Source organism: Lepidochelys kempii, chromosome 14 (assembly GCF_965140285.1).
Source record: "Lepidochelys kempii isolate rLepKem1 chromosome 14, rLepKem1.hap1, whole genome shotgun sequence".
Classification (NCBI taxonomy): domain Eukaryota; kingdom Metazoa; phylum Chordata; order Testudines; family Cheloniidae; genus Lepidochelys; species Lepidochelys kempii.
The window spans coordinates 39,989,958-40,013,205 of record NC_136393.1 but is presented as its reverse complement, the minus strand read 5'-3'; the positions used below and the strand labels follow the sequence as shown (position 1 = coordinate 40,013,205).

Below are 23,248 nucleotides of genomic sequence, written 5' to 3'. Positions count from 1 at the left end.
TTCCAGTCTGTGAAAGAAACTTATTGAAACATCTCTAAGGGTGAGATTTTATCTGTATTCCATTTGATTAGACATAGACTTGTGTGTTCTATTTTATTTTGCTTGGTAATTCACTTTGTTCTGTCTGTTACTACTTGGAACCACTTAAATCCTATTTCTGTATTTAATAAAATCACTTTTTACTTATTAATTAACACAGAGTATGTATTAATACCTGGGGGGGTGGGGAAACAGCTGTGCATATCTCTCTGTCAGTGTTATAGAGAGCAAACAATTCATGAGTTTACCCTGTATAAGCTTTATACAGGGTAAAATGGATTTATTTGGGGTTTGGACCCCATTGGGAGTTGGGCATCTGAGTGTTAAAGACAGGCACACTTCTGTAAACTGCTTTCAGTTAAGCCTACAGCTGTTAGGGGACGTGGTGCAGACCTGGGTCTAGGTTTGCAGCAGGCTAGCGGGGTCTGGCTCAAACCAGGCAGGAAGTCCTAAGCTGCCAGGGCAGGAAAGCAGGAGCAGAAGTAGTCTTGGCACATCAGGTGGCAGCCCCCAGGGGGTTTCTGTGATCCAACCCATCACAGGGGTGACATGTTTTTAATATTCCTCCACCTTCCCAACACACCTAGTGAAGCGTCAGCTTGGGGAGGTGCCTCTCACAGCCATAATAGCAGCCCTGCAACTCCGTGAGTTTTTTTTAAAAAATCCTCATGCACACTTGGGGTATTGTCTACACTACAAAATTAGCTCAACTTAATTTTGGTCGATCTACAGCTTCCGCAATAATTCAATGGGCTCTGGGTGTCTGTACTACCCTCCTTCTGCTGGTGGCGCACATCCTCACCAGGAACGCTTACACTAGCTGAAGTGGAGCATTGTGGGACACTGACAAGCACACAGGGCTCACAGCTGGAGCTCCCTGGCAACCCCCTGCACAGGCTTGATTTCACAGCAGGGAGCCTACCAGCAGTGAATTTTCCAGCTGCCTTCTGCTCAGAGCAGCAGTGGGGGACTCACAGCTGGAACTGTGAAACTGACAAGGATGTCTATTTCACTGCTGTGAAATTGAGCTCTGCACCAGCTTCAGAAGGTGGGGAGCCTCCAGTGCCTAGCTGACAGCTGGCTGGGGCAGCTGTGAGCCCACCACAGGCTCAATTTCACAGCAGGGAACCTACCAGCGTGAAATTGACATTCTTGTAAATTTCAGAGCTCCAGCTGTGAGTCCCAGCTGTTGCTCTGAGCCAGAGACAGCCCTGAAACTGACAAGGATGGCAGCCACAGGAGGGGGTGTAAGTAAGGCAGTGTCTATAGGGACACTGCATCACCCTAATTATAAAAGGGGAATCCCTCTAACTGCAGCCCTGGCTCTTCTCTGATGCCAGGGCAAGCTCTGGCCACTTACTGCAACTAATCCCTGTATCAATACAACTCCAACTAACCCAATGAGCATATTGACAGAAGAAGAATGGTTTAGCCCTGTGTTGGGCACAGCATGGCACAGAAACCAGCAGATTTTGTTCTGGATAGGTCAGGTTGGTTTGGTCCCAGGAGATCCAGAGGGACACTACCGCTGGACAAAAAGAGCCACCTTGTGTTAGCAGAGAAAGCAGATAATGTGGCCTCTTTCCGATTAAAGGTGTTGTTGCAAAATAGTGGATATTTGGTTCTCGTAGGGACCTGAGTTCTTTTCCTAGCTCTCCTTGATGTGAATTTGTGCTGTGCTTGCGAAACAGCCCCTTCCTGTCTCTTCTCCACCAGCTACTCTGTACAAACCTGATTGGCTGGGGGAAGTGCCAGTCAAACACTATATCTAGTAGCTACTGGCTAAAGGGTGAGGAATGTGTGGGAGAGTAGAGCCGGTTGACTGTATGCTGTGCCAAATCTGTGTAACCCCCGCTAGAGATCCTGACCTGGCTCTGCTCCTGGCTTTGGTAACAGTGTCGCGCTGTTGTTAAGTGTGGTGCTTGTTCCAGGGACTAACTCTGGAGGGAGTATTGGTGGATAGGACCTGGGAACCCCTCTTCCAACCCTTGGAATCCCCCACCTGACAGATGTCTAGTTATAGCTAACATAACTGGGGGAGGGGGAAATGGGCAAATGCTACTTTATAGCTCCCCTAAAGTTGGGGTGGGAGGAATTGGTGAACCAGGGCTGTGATGCTCAGAGGAGCGTTAAGAGCATTGTGTAGAAGAAGTAGGATTAAAGTTCCTTACTCTGTAACTGAGTGCACCTTTCCCCTCCGCTACTGGGCAGAGTGTGAAGGAGTCTGTCTCCCTCAAACCAGGTGTATGCAATGTAGCTGTAGCTTTGTCAGTCCCAATTATCACCTGTGGGTGAACCCTTGTCACAAAGTGATCACTGTATGTCTGACCCAGGGGTAGTTAATAGGCAGACTGCAGGTCAAATCCAGACCACCAGATGCTTTAAAATGGATCCTGAAATCTTTTTATTTACTTTTTATCATTATTGCTGTTGTTGTTTTATTGTTTTCTCTGGAGTCTGGACCTTGACTATCCCTTGCTTGACCAAGAAATTTGGACCTTGACAAAAAATAATTGACTTCCCCAGGTGTCCTATCAGTCCTCCTCCTCAAAAGAAACCTGAACAAAACTACCAAAAGACAAGCCTGGGAGCTTAAATTCATTACTCTGCTAGACACTAAAAATCATGGACTGACCAGACACACTGGATTTATGGCTTATTACAACAGTCTGTAACCCACCAACTCCCCTTTTGTCCTATGAGGTGTTATAAGGCCACTCTACCTTCAATGGTCCCTTACAATATGGGTTAACTGCATATGCTAAATAATCTGTTCCAATTTGCATTTAGCTGTGAGATCCTCTCCCAGCCCTGAAGAAGAGTTCTGTGGAGCTCAAAAGCTTGTCTCTCTCTGTGTTTTCCCCTGAGAATTGTAATTAGAGGGGGTGTTTGAATTTCCAGGGGGGTGATGGCCGAGGGGTGAGACCGTGAGGGTGAAGATGGGCTGTACGTTTTCATGGGCAAGGCGATTCGGCGCTAACTCCCAGCCCCCCATTTTAAACATTATAAAATACCAGTAAACATCAGCGTTTGAATTTCTGATGATTTATTGGTGTTTAGAAATCTTCATTTGAAATTATGAGGTGGGCCAACATCTCCAAAATGAACGTGCTGACAGCTGTGTGCGGAAGTTTGTCTGTGTTCTTACTTTTCAAACCTATTATGCTTTTTTCAGACACAAATAGTTGATCATGTATATGCCTTTAAAGTGCATATTAATGTGTCAATTTCAATTCAAATTTCCAACCAACGACTACATGGAATTTTTTTCCAACTAGAAAAGTTTTAAAACACCTAGATCTAGTTGGAAAACAACTAAATTGGCAACACTGCGCTAGTTGACCATGGTGCGGGTGGGGTGGGGTGGGGTGGGGGGGAGGAAATCCCTGCTCTTGCCCCATCAGAACTTGGTCCAATAAGGGATATTACCTCTCCCACCTTGTCTCTCAAACAAAGTGTGACATTTTTAACAACCCTACGGGACAGACCAACAGCAGGTGTGACACTTAGCAAGTCTGTCTTGGGATGCTACATTAGAAGTCCTGGTGCATCCCCCAGAGAAGAGGCCGCTATAGGCAGGCCTCAGCAGTGTTCCCTCTAATTTTTCCCATGCATGTGCAGAATGAATTTTGTTATGTGTACCAATATGGAGGTGACGTGTGACACCTCACCTCCATATTGGTGCACAGATGGGGGGTGTGGGGCTGAGGGGTTCCGAGTGTAGGAGTGGGCTCAGGGCTGGGGCAGAGGGTTAGGGTGCGGGGGGGTGAGGGTTCTGTCTGGGAGTGCGGGCTCTGGGGTGGGGTCGGGGATGAGGGGCTTGGGGTGCAGGCTACGGCGGGAAGAGAAGACTCCCCCCAGCTCTCTCTCCCCACAGCAGCACCTGGGCTGGGGGGCTAAGGCGCCTCTCCCTGCTGCATCAGCTCTGGGACTGGAGCCACGAGATAGGTGCCTCTTCCCCTCCACAGCAGGTCAGGGGCTGGGCTGGGTTGGGGCCAGGGGAGAGGCACCTCTCCCCTGGCCGCAGCAGGTGATAGAATCATAGAATATCAGGGTTGGAAGGGACCTCAGGAGGTCATCTAGTCCAACCTCCTGCTCAAAGCAGGACCAATCCCCAACTAAATTATCCCAGCCATGGCTTTGTCAAGCCTGACCTTGAAAACCTCTAAGGAAGGGGATTCCACCACCTCCCTAGGTAACCCATTCCAGTGCTTCACCACCCTCCTAGTGAAAAAGTTTTTCCTAATATCCAACCTAAACCTCCCCCACTGCAACTTGAGACCATTACTCCTTGTTCTGTCATCTGGTACCACTGAGAACAGTCTAGAGCCATCCTCTTTGGAACCCCCTTTCAGGTAGTTGAAAGCAGCTATCAAATCCCCCCTCATTCTTCTCTTCTGCAGACTAAACAATCCCAGTTCCTGCAGCCTTTCCTCATAAGTCATGTGCTCCAGTCCCCTAATAATTTTTGTTGCCCTCCATTGGACTCTTTCCAATTTTTCCACATCCTTCTTGTAGTGTGGGACCCAAACTGGACACAGTACTCCAGATTAGGCCTCCCCAATGTCGAATAGAGGGCAATGATCACATCCCTCAATCTGCTGGCAATGCCCCTACTTATACAGCCCAAAATGCTGTTAGCCTTCTTGGCAACAAGGGCACACTGTTGACTCATATCCAGGTTCTCGTCCACTGTAATGCCTAGGTCCTTTTCTGCAGAACTGCTGCCTAGCCATTCAATCCCTAGTCCGTAGCAGTGCATGGGATTCTTCTGTCCTACGTGCAGGACTCTGCACTTGTCCTTGTTGAACCTCATCAGATTTCTTTTGGCCCAATCCTCTAATTTGTCTAGGGTCCTCTGTATCCTATCCCTCCCCTCCAGCGTATCTACCGCTCCTCCCAGTTTAGTGTCATCTGCAAACTTGCTGAGGGTGCAATCCACACCATCCTCCAGATCATTAATGAAGATATTGAACAAAACCTGCCCCAGGACCGACTCTTGGGGCTCTCTGCTTGATACCGGCTGCCAAATAGACATGGAGCCATTGAGCACTACCTGTTGAGCCCGACGATCTAGCCAGTTTTATATCCACCGTATAGTCCGTTCATCCAGCCCATACTTCTTTAACTTGCTGGCAAGGCTGGGGCTGGGTTGAGGCCAGGGGAGGGGTGCCTCTTCCCCGGCTGTGTCAGGTCCGGGGCAGGGCTGGGTTGGGGCTGGGGGAGAGGCATCTCTCTACACCACAGCCCTGAGCGCCTGTGCGACGCTTAATAGGCTGCTGCACGGCCGTGCGGCCGCACAGCTTAGAGGGAATTTAGGGCAGGAATCCCCTTAACTATCCCTGATCCCCTTTAACAAACACCCCTCCCCCAGTCAGTAACTCCAGGTCTCTGCTACACTCACAGCTTGGCTCCAGCCTTTACCCAGCTCCCTGATACAGGGGAGAGGCCCTTTCACATCAGGGAAGCGTAGGGTGACCAGGTGTTCGGTTTTTGACCAGTTGAAAAGGGATCCTGGCGGCTCCGGTCAGCATCGTTGACTGGGTCGTTGACTGTCCAGTTGGTGGCAACGCACAACAGGGCTGGCAGGCTCCCTGCTAGCTTCCACGCTGCATGGCTCCCAGGAAGCAGCAGCATGTCCCTGCTCCAGCTCCTATTCGTAGGGGCAGCCAGGGGGCTCCGGACACTGCCCCAGCCCCAAGTGCCGCTCCCGCAGCTCCCATTGGCCAGGAACCATGGCCAATGGGAGCTGTGGGGGCGGTGCCTGTGGACAGGGCAGTGCGTAGAGCTGCTTGGCCACTCCTCCACTTAGGAGCCGGATGTGCCGCTGCTTCTGGGAGCTGCTTGAGGTAAGCGCTGCCTGGAGCCTTCACCCCAACCCCCTCCTGGGCCCCAACCCTCTGCCCCAGCCCTGATCCCCCTCCCGCCCTCCAAACCCCTCGATCCCAGCTCCTGCACCTCAAATCTATTATCCCTGGCCCCACCTTGGAGCCCACACCCTCAGCTGGAGCCCTCACCCCCCAAGCCAGCACAGTGAAAATGAGAGAGCATAGAGAGAGAATGAGCCAGGGAGTCTGAAATCCCTTCACCCATGCAGAGGCGATGTCTACTAGAGCAGGGCTGATGCACTTTTGGGATGAACATACCCTTTGGATCCTATAGTAGACCTGTGCTGGCCTAGAGCCGGGGATAGGACCCAGGAGTTCTGAACACCCAGCCCCCCTTCTTTAACCACTCCACTCTACCTCACTCCCCTCCCAAAGCCAGGGATAGAAACCACAAGTCCTGACTCCCAGTATACAGCACAGGTATCCGTATTGTGACTTAAACCCTAGCTTTGGGCAGAGAGGGAGGATGGTTTGGTGTTGAGGTTACAGGTAAGGGGAATATAAATCAGGACTCCTGAATTCTATCACAGCTTGGGGAGGGGAGTCTAATGGGTTAGAGCAGGGGGGTTTGGGAGACAGGACTCCTGGGTTCTAATCCTGGTTTGGGGAATGGAGCGTGGGGTAGTGGATTGGAGATGGGGGGAGGCTGGAAGCCCAGATTCCTGGGTTCTAGCTCTTGGGTGGGAGTGGAGTCTAGTAGGGTAGAGCAAGGGAGCTGGGATTTAGAAACTATTCTATTCCCATCCCTTAAAGCAGCTTGAAAGGCTGTGTAAGGGGGAGGGGGAATTGCTTTGGGAGGGGAAGAGAGAGATTCCAGTTTCAGATTTTCTGAGATGTCATTAAACCGTTTGGACCTAGGGTGCCTGTCTAAGAGCTGGTGGAAATCAAACACTCACCTTCCTAGTTCCCCAGTTGCAGGTTGCACCTCTCTGTGTGTGTTTCACAGCTCAACCTGAAAGGGAATGGGAGACCTCAGGAGTCTTCTGATGCTGGAATAACAGCCAGGGAGCAGTCACTGGAGGATTATTTATCCTGAGAGAACCAACCCCACTGGGCTCGGTGATAAGGAGGAGGAGATAAGGTCCAGACTGCAGGGGAGCCCAGAGCAGGGGTCGGTGACCGGGAAAACAGAGATAAACAACTGGTGGCTTGCAGAAAGAGAAGATCTGTGGTAACTGGTGGGCAAGTAGTTCTGAAGTGGGGTATGGCAGCTGGTTAACAGCCACTGCTACTCAGGGATCCCTAATGCAGCCACCTCTGTGGTGGGGCACAGCAGCTTTTAAAATCCCACAGCAATACAGAGTTGTTATCAGAGGGCTCTGTGTATTGCTAAGGGAGGGGAGGCTGCTTGCTTTCTCTCTCTGCTCAGTGGCTGAGCTTCCTGGGTCCGATGCTGCTCACTCAGTGAATAAGGGGATCATCTAAACACGAAATCTGGGCAAAAACAGCTCAATGCTAGCATTTTAAATTATGGTCCACACATTAGTTGTGTCTTGAGGGTTGGTTCCTTCTCTTCTGTATCAAGCCTTTGGCTGGAATACAAGCTTAGACCTAACTGGCAAAATTCCCTATTGCCTGGGCTGATAGATAAATGAACTGCTGCCTGCCAGATTGGTAGAGTCCACATGGGAATGGTCTGATATATTGATCTTATTCAGCTAATAATTAATGGTTGATTCACATTATTATGAATCATTCTGTTATTAACTGGACTTCTTTATTATTCTCTTATTAATGTGCTTATTTCCTCTTCAACTTAGCTTTATTTTGTTCACTTAATACATATATAAAGTTGAAACACTGTGTTGACACATGTTACTTCCCCAATGATCTGAAGCACTAAGAGGCCTGGGGTTAGTTCTATACCACCTTGAAGTGGTCTGTTATATTCTAGTCTATAGTTCTCAAAAGGGAAATATACATCTGTAGGAAATTGAGCCGCTTGGAGGGTTTTAGAAACCTGCTGGGACTTCTTTAATCCTGGACTGATTGACATGGGTCCCACTGAGTGTATATCTGTGGAAATTGCCCCATCTCTGTCTCTCTTTTCCAATTGGCTCGTTAGCACTGACCCCCCCCCCCACTTGGTAAGGCAACTCCCATCTTTTCATATGCTGTGTATTTATACCTCCCTACTGTATGTTCCACTCCATGCATCTGATGAAGTGGGTTTTAGGCCACCAAAGGTGGCCCAAATAAATTTATTAGTCTCTAAAGTGCCACAAGGACTCCTCGTTGTTTTTGCTAATTAAAATAAAAGTAATTGAAATCACTGAAACCTTGATTTTACTGATCAGTTTTAATCTCACTTTGCATTTTAACTTTTTAGTTATTGTCCTAAAGAAAGGTTGATTTTCATTGGTTGGTACCCATTAAAACCTGTTGATACATTATTAAATGTAGCCTTTATATTAAATTTAGTACTTGTTTTTGCTAACTGGCAGGTTACACTATATCTATACACATTTATTTGAGCAATTAGTTAACATACATTTAGATTCTTTGTACTTTTTTCTTGTGTTAGAAAATGGAGAATGAAGCATTTCTTATTTACTAGATGATTAATATTTTACTGGTGATTTGTGTCCAGCTGTATTTGGCTGGAAACTGGAATTCGGTTATAACTGCACAAAACCAGCACTTTTTTATGAGTTAAATAAAACTACCTTCAACGTGATGGGTACATGAGGAGGGGAAAAAAGTTTTAATGCAAGAACTGCTTTGTTTAATAAGTCAGTTGTTTATCAAAAGAAGTGTGACCTGTAGGTAGTGAACTGAACTGATTGTTTCTAGTCACTCTGCCCTTCAAGATTTCAGAACTAGTAGATCTCACCCTGTGACACCTCATTTGTATTCATAGATTGGAAGAGGGGACAAAAAGTTTTCTTGCTTTTTCAACTCCTAATCATTTTCTTAACATTGAATGAACTAATGTCCCTAGCCTCTGTTTGCCAGAAGCTGGGAATGGGCAACAGGAGATGGATCAAGTGATGATTACCTATTGTGTTCATTCCCTGTGGGGCACCTGTCAGAAGACAGGATACTGGGCTAGATGGCCACTGTCAGAAGACAGGATACTGGGCTAGATGGACCTTTGGTCTGACCCAGTATGGCCACTCTTATGTTCTTAATCATTGAACTGAACTAGTTGAATAAACTAAAAGGAAGAAAATGTTCTCTCTGCACCTGCCAAAGAAGTGTCAAAATCTGGTTTAGCACTTCAACAAATGCTGGTTAAGGTGCATAATCAATTATGGAGCAGGGCTGGGGGCAGAGGCGGGTCGAGCACGCACTGGCGCCAGCAGAAGTCGCCGCCTATGTGGGGAGCAACAGCTGGTACAGGGCAAACCAAGAGCTTGGCAGTTGTCATGTGGGGATATTGCACCTCTTGTTGGCATAGGGCAGCCACCATATTCACACCACTAATGACCCCCCATAGAGTCCATCTGTCAGGAGCTTTAGGGATTCTTTGGGGGTGAAAGTGGTGATGGGAATGGAAGGGGTTAATACAGCAGGATTGCTATAAAGGACAACAATATTTAGACACCCTGGACACTGATTAAGGGGATCAGGAATGCAGTCACACACACAGCAGCCCCCTGGAGGGATGACTCTCCCATCCTGCCTCCATCTGGGGCAAAATACAGCCAGTCAGGCTCTGGCCAACTGCCCCATTAGTAGCTGGGATACACCATGCCCCCAAATGGGGGGAGGCTCCTGGCTTTGATGTTTGTTACATGCAGAACAACTCACTTTAAGCAGCAATCATGCCATGTTAATTAAAACTAGTGGAGAAATCATTTAATTTTCAGATGTGAGGGGGAAACTTGATAATTAAAGAGCTTCATTCCCCATTAATGGGAAAATTTCTCAAGGCAGTGATTTCCCTCCAATGATTAAGGTAGTGGTCCCCAAAGATTGCACCCCCCTTATCCCTATCCGGAGCTGGGGCTGGGATCAATGATGTGGCTAGGGAAGGGGGGTAACAGGGGTAAGGGGGGCTGAGGCTGGGGCCACAGTTGGGAGTAGATCTGGGGCTGGGAACAAGGCCGGGACTGGAGCCACAGCCAGGGGCCAAGGCTGAAGACAGGGATGGGAGCAAAGCTCCTCCAAGGCTGGGGACGGGGTCAGGCACCGTGACAGGAGCTGGGGACAAGGCTGGGGATGGGGAGGAGCAGGGTGGTACTCCCTCCCTGCCCTCCACATGGGGGCTGGCACAGGTCCTGCCGCACCCCCTGAAGGTTCCTTCATGCACCCTTGGGGAGTGCTCTCCACAGTTTGGGGGCCTCTGGATTAGGGGGTTTATATTGTTCAATAATTAGAGAAAAAAATTGGTGAATGTTGGAGGCGTATATCTATTTTATATCAATAAGGAAAAATCCTAGATTTCAATAACCATGTTTGATTATAGATAAAAATCAAAACTGGTGAGATTTATCAGAATATTCAATAACTAAAGGGAATAGCTGCAAAATCTAAGATTTAATATTTACTTAATGTGTATGGAAAGGACCAAAACCTGCGGGGATTTTATATCAACATAATATACATGATAACAGTTTTCAAGTACATAAAAGGATGTCACTAGGATGAGGGAGAAGACCCCTGCCTGGGATGATTTAATTGGGGGTAAGTCCCGCTTTGAGCAGAGGGTTGGACTAGATGACCTCCTGAGGGCTCTTCCAACCCTAATCTTCTGATTCTATGAATTGTTCGCCTTAACCTCTGCAGATAGGACAAGAAGCAATGGGTTACATTGCAGCAAGGGAGGTTTAGGTTGGACATTAGGAAAAACTTCCCAACTGTCAGGGTGGTGAAGCACTAGAATAAATTGCTAGGGAGGTTGTGGAATCTCCATCACTGGAGATTTTTAAGAGCAGGTTAGACAAACACCTGTGAGGGATGGGCTAGATCAGGAGTCAGCAACCTTTCAGAAGTGGTGTGCCGAGTCTTCATTTATTCACTCTAATTTAAGGTTTCGAGTGCCAGTAATACATTTTAACATTTTTAGAAGGTCTCTTTCTATAAGTCTGTGATATATAACTAAACTATTGTTGTATGTAAAGTAAATAAGGTTTTTAAAATGTTTAAGAAGCTTCATTTAAAATTAAATTAAAATGCAGAGCCCCCTCCAGATGACCTCTGGAGGTCCCTTCCAGTCCTATGATTCGATTATTAGATATTTAGAGAGATAAATAAGTGATTTTGCCAATATATTAATAATCGATAAGTAGAAAGAGACCAGCATCTAAGGGGATTTTGTGTAAAATTCCAGTAAGTGAGAAAAGGGAAAAATCTGACTGGTATTACAGCCGTGCTTGATTACTGGTGAGAAAAAGGCTAAGACTGGAGAGAGTTAGATCTCCATGTTCAGTAATTCTACAGAAGAGCAGCACTTTGGGGAGGATTTACAGCGACATTCCCTACAGGAACTAGAACATAGAACAAAAAATGAACATGATTAAGGTTGCTCAAACATTCACAGCTGGGCTAGAATCAAGAGGGTGGGGACAGTGTGAATTCTGCCCCTTTGTGTATGTGCGTTAGGATGTGGTAACGCCCTGTCATAGCCCTGGGGTGGCAGGATATTAGAGAGACAACTGGGGGAGGTAATAGATTTTCCTGGACCAGCTTCTGGCGGTGAGGGAGACAAGCTTTCCAGCTATGCAGAGCTCTTCCGGTCCTTTCCCTCGCCCTCTCCATCCTGTTTTTCAGCCCTTCCCGCAGAGGGCGAAGGGAGGGGAGGCTGTTGTTGCTCTCTGTCTTTCTTCAGGATATCAGGGGTTGAGCTTCCTGGGTCAGCAGCATCTTCTGCTGCTTCCATTGTGAGCGGAGAGCCCGGGCTGAGCCGCTGCTGCTCCCCAGCGGGGTCTGTGCGGGGCAGACCTGCATTATCCGCCCCCCCCCGTGTGCCCAGCCGGGGGGACTTTCTCCGGTGGCTGGAACCAGCCCCTGGGGCAGCCCCGGGCTCTGCCGACACCAGCCCCGGAGCCGGAGCCTGCAGGTGAGGGGAGAGACCCGGGGGAAGGGCTGGGGCCGGGCAGGAAAGTGGCTCCGCACCAGCTCTGCTGCTGGGCGGGGGCTGCGAGCCTCAGAGCTGCTGCCCTCCCTGACACCCCCCGCCCCCCAGTTTCGTGTGTGTCAGAAGCTGCCTCCCACCAGAATCTGCGACTTCGCGGCCGCTGAGCAGGCGGGAGCGGTTCCCACATGTGCTCTGCGGCCCGGCCCGGCCCGGCCCTCAGAATCGGCTCCCTGCAACGAGCGGGGCAAAAGGCGGCCGTGGAAGGGGCGTGTGTGCGGAGGAGAGGGGCAGAGTGCGGGAGCTGTGCTGCTAGATAGGTTGGGGCCAGGGGAATGGTCCTTAGAGTGACCATACCTCCCGTTTTGGCCGGGACAGTCCCTCTTTTAAGCCCTGTCCGGGCTGCCCCAACTTTTTTGGGAAAAGTGGGCTTTGGTCCCATGTGTCTTTGCTCTTTCCAACTCATCAAGTCGCCAACAGGAGAAATGGCCACTGTAGTCAAAAAAGGGGGGTGCAGAGGGACATGGGGGGGGGAGTGGCCGTGCCAGCCCCATGCAGGGGGAAGGCAGCGGGGGGGGCGGGGGGGAGGCAGGACTTGCATGAGCAGTGCTATCAGCGTCCGCCTTGCCTAGGGGATCAGGCAGGGCTTGGGCAAGTAGCACGGGCGGGGGGGGGGGGGCGCCTCGGGTGCAGCTTGGGCCAGCCCCATGTGGGGGGAGGGGCTCAGGCATGCACCTTGGGCCAGTCCCGCAGTGGGGAGCCAGGGGGGGGTTAGGCCAGCCCCACGCATTGTCCCATTTTCCCTTTGGGAAGTATGGTCACCCTAATTGTGTAGTTGGACGTCCTTGTGCAACTTAAAATCATTCATTAATCCCAGAAAATCACAATTGACGCAAGTAGCGAAGCAGCCATATCTCAGTCTGTTGTAAAACCTATTTCCTGAGATATTCTGAATGTTTATTTTACACGTGTTATTTCAAATATTTGTTCTTCTTAATTTTCCTCTAGCACAAGTTTCTTTGCTATCGTGTGATTTCCAGGCTGTCAGATTTTCAAGGTTGCTATAAAACACCTTCCTTTTCATTTGATCCACCAAGGAGGATGGCCTTTCTCAAATGTTATTTTTGCTTCTCTCTCGAGCACCTTAGGGACTGTCTACACTGGAAAGTTTGACCAATTATACTGGTGTAGTTATTCTGATTTAACCCCACCCAACCCCATGTGGACATTATTCTACCAAAATCAGAGTGCCTTTTTCCCGTTTAGATTCAGCCCCTTCCGAAATGATATAAACTAAACCAAGGGCACTCTTTTATACTGGAGTAAGTGTCCACATGAGGAGTTATATTAGTGTAACTATGGGTATGGCTACACTTGCAGATGTAGAGTGCTTTGAGTTAAACCAGTCTTCAGAGAGCGCAGTAGGGAAAGAGCTGCAGTCTGTCCACACTGACCGCTTCAAGCGCAGTAGCATGGCCACGTTTGCGGCACTTGCAGTGGCATTGGGAGCGGTGCATTATGGGCAGCTATCCCAGCATGCAAGTGACTACAATGTGCTTTTCAAATGAGCGGGGTTGGGGTGGAGTGTGACAGGGAGTGTGTTGTGTGTATGTGGGGGAGAGAGAGAGTGGGTTTTTGGGTGGCTGAGAGCATGTCAGCATGCTGTCTTGTAAGTTCAGGAGACACACTCTCCCGCCCCCCCCCCCCCAGCCTCTCTCTCTCACGCACACCATTCCACACGAATGGTTGCTTTGTCTCGGAGCAGATAAGCAGCTGGCTGCCAGAAACGGAGCTTTCAAAGGGCATTTCTGCATTCCTGCAGTGAAACAAAAACAATGACAAGAGTGGCCACTTGACTTAAGGGGATTATGGAACGTTTCTGGAGGCCGATCAGAGCGCAGTAACGCAACACTCGTTCACACTGACGCCCGGGCTTTGTAGCCAAGGCGCAGCAAATGTTATTCCACTTGCCGAGGTGGAGCACCAGGAGCGCTCTAGCTGCGGAGTCAGAAAGCTCTACGTGCCTTGCCAGTGTGGACGGGGAGTGAGCTAGGGCACCCAGGGCTGCTTTAATGCGCACTAACTCGCAAGTGTAGCCAAGCCCTGAAGGTTTAAACGCACACATTAGTTTATACTGGTCTATCTTTCCTGTATAGACAAGCCCATATAACTTTTAGTCTAGTGTCTTTTGTAATAAATATGTCCATAATTAAATAGAGGTATATAAATATTACATGTTGCTCATAATCAAAGATTTACTTTTCATATATCTGGAAAATTGTAGCTAAGGTGTTTATAGCACCAAAGTATCTGAGCACCTCTCATTAAGTATATATCCTCACATCATCTGGCAGAGAAAAGCTATTATCCCCATTGTACAGAGGGAAAACAGAGACACACAGAGATGAAGGGTATAAGAACATAAGAATGGTCCTACTGGGTCAGACCAAGGGTCCATCTAGCCTGATATCCTGTCTTCCGACAGTGGTCAGTGCCAGTGCCCTAGAGGGAATGAACAGAACAGGTAATCGTCAAGTGATCCATCCCCTGTCACCCGTTCCCAGCTTCTGGCAAACAGAGGCTAGGGACACCATTCCTGCCCATCCTGGCTAATAGCCGTTGATGGACCTATCCTCCATGAATGTATCGAGTTCTTTTTTGAACCCTGTTATAGTCTTGGCCTTCACAACATCCCCTAGCAAAGAGTTCCACAGGTTGACTGTGTGTTGTGTGAAGAAATTCTTCCTTTTGTTTGTTTTAAACCTGCTGCCTAGTAATTTAATTTGGTGACCTCTAGTTCTTGCGTTATGAGAAACAGTAAATAACACTTCCTTATTTACTTTCTCCACACCAGTCATGATTTTATAGACCTCAATCATATCCCCCCTTAGCCGTCTCTTTTCCAAGCTGAAAAGTCCCAGTCTTATTAATCTCTCCTCATACGGAAGCCGTTCCACACTCCTAATAATTTTTGTTGCCCTTTTCTGAACCTTTTCCAATTCCAATATAGCTTTTTTGAGATGGGGGCGACCCCATCTGCATGCAGTATTCAAGATGTGGGCGTAGCATGGATTTATATAGAGGCAACATGATATTTTCTGTCCTATTATCTATCCCTTTCTTAATTATTCCCAGCATTCTGTTTGCTTTTTTGACTGCCGCTGCACATTGAGTGGATGTTTTCAGAGAACTATTCACAATGCCCTGGTCTACACTAGGACTTTAGGTCGAATTTAGCAGCGTTAAATCGATGTAAACCTGCACCCGTCCACACAATGAAGCCCTTTATTTCGACTTAAAGGGCTCTTAAAATCGATTTCCTTACTCCATCCCTGACAAGTGGATTAGCGCTTAAATCGACCTTGCCGGCTCGAATTTGGGGTACTGTGGACACAATTCGATGGTATTGGCCTCCAGGAGCTATCCCAGAGTGCTCCATTGTGACCGCTCTGGACAGCACTCTCAACTCAGATGCACTGGCCCGGTAGACAGGAAAAGAACCGCGAACTTTTAAATCTCATTTCCTGTTTGGCCAGCGTGGCAAGCTGCAGGTGACCATGCAGAGCTCATCAGCACAGGTGACCATGATGGAGTCCCAGAATCGCCAAAGAGTTCCAGCATGGACCGAACGGGAGGTACGGGATCTGATCGCTGTTTGGGGAGAGGAATCCGTGCTATCAGAACTCCGTTCCAGTTTTCGAAATGCCAAAACCTTTGTCAAAATCTCCCGGGGCATGAAGGACAGAGGCCATAACAGGGACCCGAAGCAGTGCCGCGTGAAACTGAAGGAGCTGAGGCAAGCCTACCAGAAAACCAGAGAGGCGAACGGCCGCTCCGGGTCAGAGCCCCAAACATGCCGCTTCTATGATGAGCTACATGCCATTTTAGGGGGTTCAGCCACCACTACCCCAGCCGTGTTGTTTGACTCCTTCAGTGGAGATGGAGGCAATACGGAAGCAGGTTTTGGGGACGAAGAAGATGACAGCTCACAGCAAGCAAGCAGAGAAACCGGTTTTCCCGACAGCCAGGAACTGTTTCTCACCCTGGACTTGGAGCCAGTACCCCCCGAACCCACCCAAGACTGCCTCCTGGACCCAGCAGGCAGAGAAGGGACCTCTGGTGAGTGTACCTTTTAAAATACTATACATGGTTTAAAAGCAAGCATGTGAAAGGATTACTTTGCCCTGGCATTCGCGGTTCTCCTAGATGTACTCCTAAAGCCTTTGCAAAAGGTTTCTGGGGAGGGCAGCCTTATTGTGTCCTTCATGGTAGGACACTTTACCACTCCAGGCCAGTAACACGTACTCGGGAATCATTGTAGAACAAAGCATTGCAGTGTATGTTTGCTGGCATTCAAACAACATCCGTTCTTTATCTCTCTGTGTTATCCTCAGGAGAGTGAGATATCATTCATGGTCACCTGGTTGAAATAGAGTGCTTTTCTTCAGGGGACACTCAGAGGAGCCCATTCCTGCTGGGCTGTTTGCCTGTGGCTAAACAGAAATGTTCCCTGCTGTTAGCCACAGGGAGGGGGGAAGGTTGAGGGGGTAGCCACGCGGTGGGGGGAGGCAAAATGCGACCTTGTAACGAAAGCACATGTGCTATGTATGTAATGTTAACAGCAAGGTTTACCCTGAAAGAGTGTAGCGACTGTTTTATAAAATGTGTCTTTTTAAATACCGCTGTCCCTTTTTTTTTCTCCACCAGCTGCATGTGTTTCAATGATCACAGGATCTTCTCCTTCCCAGAGGCTAGCGAAGCTTAGAAAGAAAAAAAAATGCACTTGCGATGAAATGTTCTCCGAGCTCATGCTGTCCTCCCACACTGACAGAGCACAGACGAATGCGTGGAGGCAAATAATGTCAGAGTGCAGAAAAGCACAAAATGTCCGGGAGGAGAGGTGGCGGGCTGAAGAGAGTAAGTGGCTGGCTGAAGAGAGGGCTGAAGCTCAAATGTGGCGGCAGCGTGATGAGAGGAGGCAGGATTCAATGCTGAGGCTGCTGGAGGACCAAACCAGTATGCTCCAGTGTATGGTTGAGCTGCAGCAAAGGCAGCTGGAGCACAGACTGCCACTACAGCCCCTGTGTAACCAACCACCCTCCTCCCCAAGTTCCATAGCCTCCACACCCAGACGCCCGAGAATGTGGTGGGGGGGCCTCCGGCCAACCAGCCACTCCACCACAGAGGATTGCCCAAAAAAAAGAAGGCTGTCATTCAATAAATTTTAAAGTTGTAAACTTTTAAAGTGCTGTGTGGCATTTTCCTTCCCTCCTCCACCACCCCTCCTGGGCTACCTTGGTAGTCATCCCCCTATTTGTGTGATGAATGAATAAAGAATGCATGAATGTGAAGCAACAATGACTTTATTGCCTCTGCAAGCGGTGATTGAAGGGAGGAGGGGCGGGTGGTTAGCTTACAGGGAAGTAGAGTGAACCAAGGGGCGGGGGGTTTCATTGAGGAGAAACAAACAGAACTTTCACACCGTAGCCTGGCCAGTCATGAAACTGGTTTTCAAAGCTTCTCTGATGCATACCGTGCCCTCCTGTGCTCTTCTAACCGCCCTAGTGTCTGGCTGCGCGTAACCAGCAGCCAGGCGATTTGCCTCAACCTCCCACCCCGCCATAAACGTCTCCCCCTTACTCTCACAGATATTGTGGAGCACACAGCAAGCAGTAATAACAGTGGGAATATTGGTTTTGCTGAGGTCTAAGCGAGTCAGTAAACTGCACCAGCGCGCCTTTAAACGTCCAAATGCACATTCTACCACCATTCTGCACTTGCTCAGCCTGTAGTTGAACTGCTCCTGACTACTGTCCAGGCTGCCTGTGTACGGCTTCATGAGCCATGGCATTAAGGGGTAGGCTGGGTCCCCAAGGATACATATAGGCATTTCAACATCCCCAACAGTTATTTTCTGGTCTGGGAATAAAGTCCCTTCCTGCAGCTTTTGAAACAGACCAGAGTTCCTGAAGATGCGAGCGTCATGTACCTTTCCCGGCCATCCCACGTTGATGTTGGTGAAACGTCCCTTGTGATCTACCAGAGCTTGCAGCACTATTGAAAAGTACCCCTTGTGGTTTATGTACTCGGCGGCTTGGTGCTCCGGTGCCAAGATAGGGATATGGATTCCGTCTATGGTCCCACCACAGTTAGGGAATCCCATTGCAGCAAAGCCATCCACGATGACCTGCACATTTCCCAGGGTCACTACCCTTGATAGCAGCAGATCTTTGATTGCGTGGGCTACTTGCATCACAGCAGCCCCCACAGTAGATTTGCCCACTCCAAATTGATTCCCAACTGACCGGTAGCTGTCTGGCGTTGCAAGCTTCCACAGGGCTATCGCCACTCACTTCTCAACTGTGAGGGCTGCTCTCATCTTGGTATTCATGCGCCTCAGGGCAGGGGAAAGCAAGTCATAAAGTTCCATGAAAGTGCCCTTACGCATGCGAAAGTTTCGCAGCCACTGGGAATCGTCCCAGACCTGCAACGCTCTGCGGTCCCACCAGCCTGTGCTTGTTTCCCGAGCCCAGAATCGGCGTTCCACAGCATGAACCTGCCCCATTAGCACCATGATGTATGCACTGGCAGGGCCCATGCTTTCAGAGAAATCTGTGTCCATGTCCTGATCACTCACGTGACCGCGCTGACGTCGCCGCTTTGCCAGGTTCCGGTGCCGCATATACTGCTGGATAATGCGTGTGGTGTTTAATGTGCTCCTAATTGCCAAAGTGAGCTGAGCGGCCTCCATGCTTGCCTTGGAATGGCGTCCGCACAGAAAAAAGGCGTGGAACGAATGTCTGCCGTTGCTCTGACGGAGGGAGGGGCGACTGACGACACGGCTTGCAGGGTTGGTTTCAGGGAGCTAAAATCAACAAAGGGGGTGTCTTTACATCAAGGAGTATTTCAGGCAGGACTTCACGGAGGGTTCCAATAAGAAATGGTGCACCTAAGTTATTGTTCTTATTGGAACAAGGAGGTTAGCCTGGGCTCTGATTGATACATGGCTAGATTTACCTCGCTGCACCTTCTCTGTGAGTGACTGCAGTGTGACCTAGAAGAATGAGTCCCCTAGACGGGGGAGGGGGGGAAGCAAATGAATACAGAACAAATCTGGTCTATTTCTTGTTTTGATCCATTCCATCTATCTTTTACATCTTTGGCTGGCAGCAGACGGTGCAGAAGGACTGCATGCCATCCACATCTCATGGCTGCTCGGCAGAAGATGGTACAGTACGACTGCTAGCCATCCTCATCTCTTGCCTGCCTGGCAGAAGATGGTACAGTACGACTGCTAGCAATCCGTATCGCCTGCCTGCTCACCATTAGACAGTTCAATAGGACTGACTGCAGGACTAAAGAGAATGACCTGGTCAAGTCACTCCAAATTTAGTCCCTGCGCCCATGTCTGTCCAGGCGCTCCCAGCCGACGTGGCCAGGAGCACCTCGGACATGACGATGATGGCTACGAGTCGTACTGTACCATAGAATCATAGAATCATAGAATATCAGGGTTGGAAGGGACCTCAGGAGGTCATCTAGTCCAACCCCCTGCTCAAAAGCAGGACCCATCCCCAATTAAATCATCCCAGCCAGGGCTTTGTCAAGCCTGACCTTAAAAACTTCTAAGGAAGGAGATTCCACCACCTCCCTAGGTAACGCATTCCAGTGTTTCACCACCCTCCTAGTGAAAAAGTTTTTCCTAATATCCAACCTAAATCTCCCCCACTGCAACTTGAGACCATTACTCCTTGTCCTGTCCTCTTCCACCACTGAGAATAGTCTAGAACCATCCTCTCTGGAACTACACTTGACACTGGCTGCCAACTAGACATGGAGCCATTGATCACTACCCGTTGAGCCCGACAATCTAGCCAACTTTCTACCTACCTTATAGTGCATTCATCTAGCCCATACTTCCTTAACTTGCTGACAAGAATACTGTGGGAGACCGTGTTAAAAGCTTTGCTAAAGTCAAGATACAATACATCCACTGCTTTCCCTTCATCCACAGAACCAGTAATCTCATCATAGAAGGCGATTAGATTAGTCAGGCATGACCTTCCCTTGGTGAATCCATGCTGACTGTTCCTGATCACTTTCCTCTCATGTAAGTGCTTCAGGATTGATTCTTTGAGGACCTGCTCCATGATTTTTCCGGGGACTGAAGTGAGGCTGACTGGGCTGTAGTTCCCTGGATCCTCCTTCTTCCCTTTTTTAAAGATTGGCACTACATTAGCCTTTTTCCAGTCATCCGGGACTTCCCCCGTTCGCCACGAGTTTTCAAAGATAATGGCCAATGGCTCTGCAATCACAGCCGCCAATTCCTTCAGCACTCTCGGATGCAACTCATCTGGCCCCATGGACTTGTGCACGTCCAGTTTTTCTAAATAGTCCCTAACCACCTCTTTCTCCACAGACAGCTGGCCATCTATTCCCCATGCTGTGATGCCCAGCACAGCAGTCTGGGAGCTGACCTTGTTCGTGAAGACAGAGGCAAAAAAAGCATTGAGTACATTAGCTTTTTCCACATCCTCCGTCACTAGGTTGCCTCCCTCATTCAGTAAGGGGCCCACACTTTCTTGGCTTTCTTCTTGTTGCCAACATACCTGAAGAAACCCTTCTTGTTACTCTTAACATCTCTCGCTAGCTGCAGCTCCAGGTGCGATTTGGCCCTCCTAATTTCATTCCTACATGCCCGAGCAATATATTTATACTCTTCCCTGGTCATATGTTCAACCTTCCACTTCTTGTAAGCTTCTTTTTTATGCTTAAGATCTGCTAGGATTTCACCGTTAAGCCAAGCTGGTCGCCTGCCATACTTACTATTCTGCTTACCGTCTGCTGCCAAAAGGCAAGGGGTTGCTGCTACTGTGTAGCAAAGCCATACCGCGTCTGCCAGCACCCAGGAGACATAGGGTGACGGTTACCTGAGCGGGCTCTATGCTTGCCGTGGTATGGCGTCTGCACAGGTAACTCAGGAAAAAAGGCGCGAAACGATTGTCTGCCCTTGCTTTCACGGAGGGAGGGAGGGAGGGAACGGGTTCCGACGATATGTACCCAGAACCACCCGCGACAATGTTTTAGCCCCATCAGGCATTGGGATCTCAACCCAGAATTCCAATGGGCAGCGGAGACTGCGGGAACTGTGGGATAGCTTTCCACAGTGCAACGCTCCGGAAGTCGACTCTAGGCTCGGTACTGTGGAAGCACTCCGCCGAGTTAATGCACTTAATGCACTTAGAGCATTTTCTGTGGGGACACACACACTCGAATATATAAAACCAATTTCTCAAAAAACGACTTCTGTAAATTCGACCTTATTCCGTAGTGTAGACATACCCAATGACTCCAAAATCTTTTTCTTGGTGGTAATTTAGCTAATTTATACAACATCATTTTATATGATGGGATTATTTATATGTGCAGTTGGGATTATGTCTACACTGGGGATAAAAGACCCGCTAGATCCTCCCTTAGCTAATATTACATAGCATTACAGATTAACATTTTACCTTCTTTGTACATATCTGACCATATACATACCAAAGCGTGGGTGTCTCCAATGAATAATTGTTTTACTCACAGCGGCTTCATATCACACAGTTTAAAATGTGTAATGATTCTGGGTTAAATCGCATGGCTTCCAGCAATGGGAAAGGTTCTCCAGGCTCACCCGTCCCCACATGCTGCTGCTCCTAGAGGAAAAGGGAGGTCAAAGCAGTGCAGGGGGGCAGGGGAGAAGGAGGGGTATCAGAGTTATGTAGTGAGGGATGGAGGGGGTCTTCAGCTGAGCTACGCATAATGCCCCCCCACTCCTCTATCCATGCTCCCCAAGTCTGTCCTCCTTCCAAAAATACACCTTAGCCCCAGTGACTCCATGCCAGTCCCTGCACTGTTCACACATCCTCTGCCCAGCTCCTCAACCTACAGGGCCCCTGCCAAAGTCTGCCCTGTATGGGGTGGGGGAGGATTGGGCTGGATCATAAGAGAGACAGGAAGACTCTGAGCTGGGGAGACGAGGCAGGGACTAACCATACAGACAGGGTTAAGGATTGCCCAGGAATCAGAGGGGAGAGCTGGGCTGTGGAACATAGAATATCAGGGTTGGAAGGGACCTCAGGAGGTCATCTAGTCCAGCCCCCTGCTCAAAGCAGGAACAATCCCCAATTTTTGGCCCAGATCCCTAAATGGCCCCCTCAAGGATTGAACTCACAACCCTGGGTTTAGCAGGTCAATGGTCAAACCACTGAGCTATCCCTCCTTCCCCCCATGGGGTTGCTGAAATTATTTTTAAAAAGCCAAGTGAAAGAACTGCTCAAAAGCTTTGTTAACGCAGAGTTAAGGTTGCCCAGCGCTGCCTCCTGCCCTTCCAGAATGGGGAGAGTGGCTAATACGGTTGCCACCTTTCTAAGGGCTTGTAACAGGATCCCAGAGGCCATGCCCCGTGCTCCACCTCTTCCTGAGGCCAGGCCCCTGATCTGCCTCCCACAAGGCCCCTGCCCCTTCTCTGCCTCTTCCCTACCACCCCATCAAAAAAAAACGGACATCAGGGCTTGTCAAACAGCACTTGGACTGGGTGAAAAACTGGATGGGTGGCAACCATAGTGGCTAAACTTAAACCTCTGAAAACCAGGAAGTACAGAGTCGAGGAACACATCACCCACAGAACCCAACCTTATCTCTATCTTCGAGCAATACCCATCACACAGTAACAAACATGCTCTCACAGATACGACAGAACGCTTTGAGAACATAGCACATCAACGCTGTAGAACAAACTTTAACATGTTCTTTATAGTAAAGCAAAACTTAGGTTTGGATCAGGTGTAGCAAGCAGAAACTACCTCCACCTGGCCTTCACTCAAACACTGAGCGTGCTCCATGCAAACTCTCCCAGGTTTGCAAAATGTTGCTGTCACCATTCAGGGCAACTGTTTCTGCGTCTCCCCTCAGTGGTCCAGCAACAGCATCCATTCTCAGCCTTCTGGCTCCGCGGGTGTTGCCTCTCTTGGGTGGAGACCTGCATCCCTCTCCCTTCTGACTGGGGTATTTCCAGGCTGCACAGTTCCCCGCCTTCCCTGTATTATTCTCAGCACAAACAGGTTGCCTAAAGACACCTGCTTGTTTTCTCTTCCGAGATGGTTAACAGCTGTGATTGCTACAGTTATAAGGTACCACACACCACTTCCTAAGCAAGTCTGCTTTATTCATAAGGCAAAAAACATTACAGAGAAAACAGATTAAAAACAATTTAAAAAACCCAACCCTACAGTCCACCAGAGTTAACCCCAACCCTAAA

General features: G+C 49.0%; 3 protein-coding genes across 4 annotated transcripts in view; all 3 read left to right on the top strand.

Annotated features, from left to right (window-relative positions):
• LOC144929445 (uncharacterized) overlaps nt 1-23,248 on the top strand; it is a 64,591-nt gene that overhangs the window by 24,434 nt on the left and 16,909 nt on the right. The window contains exon 1 of one of the 2 annotated variants that reach the window (XM_078848847.1): nt 11,704-11,931. The exons of the other annotated variant lie outside the window; for it this stretch is intronic. The gene's annotated coding sequence lies outside the window, so the exon portion shown is untranslated. Of the gene's footprint in view, nt 1-11,703; nt 11,932-23,248 lie in introns of those variants that run through there. 2 annotated transcript variants of the gene reach the window in all.
• Nucleotides 11,919-23,248, top strand: part of LOC144929447 (E3 ubiquitin-protein ligase TRIM39-like) — a 51,409-nt gene continuing 40,079 nt past the window's right edge. Inside the window, exon 1 of the mRNA XM_078848869.1 lies at nt 11,919-11,931. The gene's annotated coding sequence lies outside the window, so the exon portion shown is untranslated. The remainder of the gene's footprint in view (nt 11,932-23,248) is intronic.
• Nucleotides 12,694-17,251, top strand: LOC144929450 (uncharacterized). Its single transcript, XM_078848882.1, has 2 exons — nt 12,694-16,065; nt 16,654-17,251. Exons 1-2 carry the CDS (start codon nt 15,504-15,506, stop codon nt 17,172-17,174), a joined length of 1,083 nt encoding a protein of 360 aa, XP_078705008.1. The 5' UTR covers nt 12,694-15,503; the 3' UTR covers nt 17,175-17,251.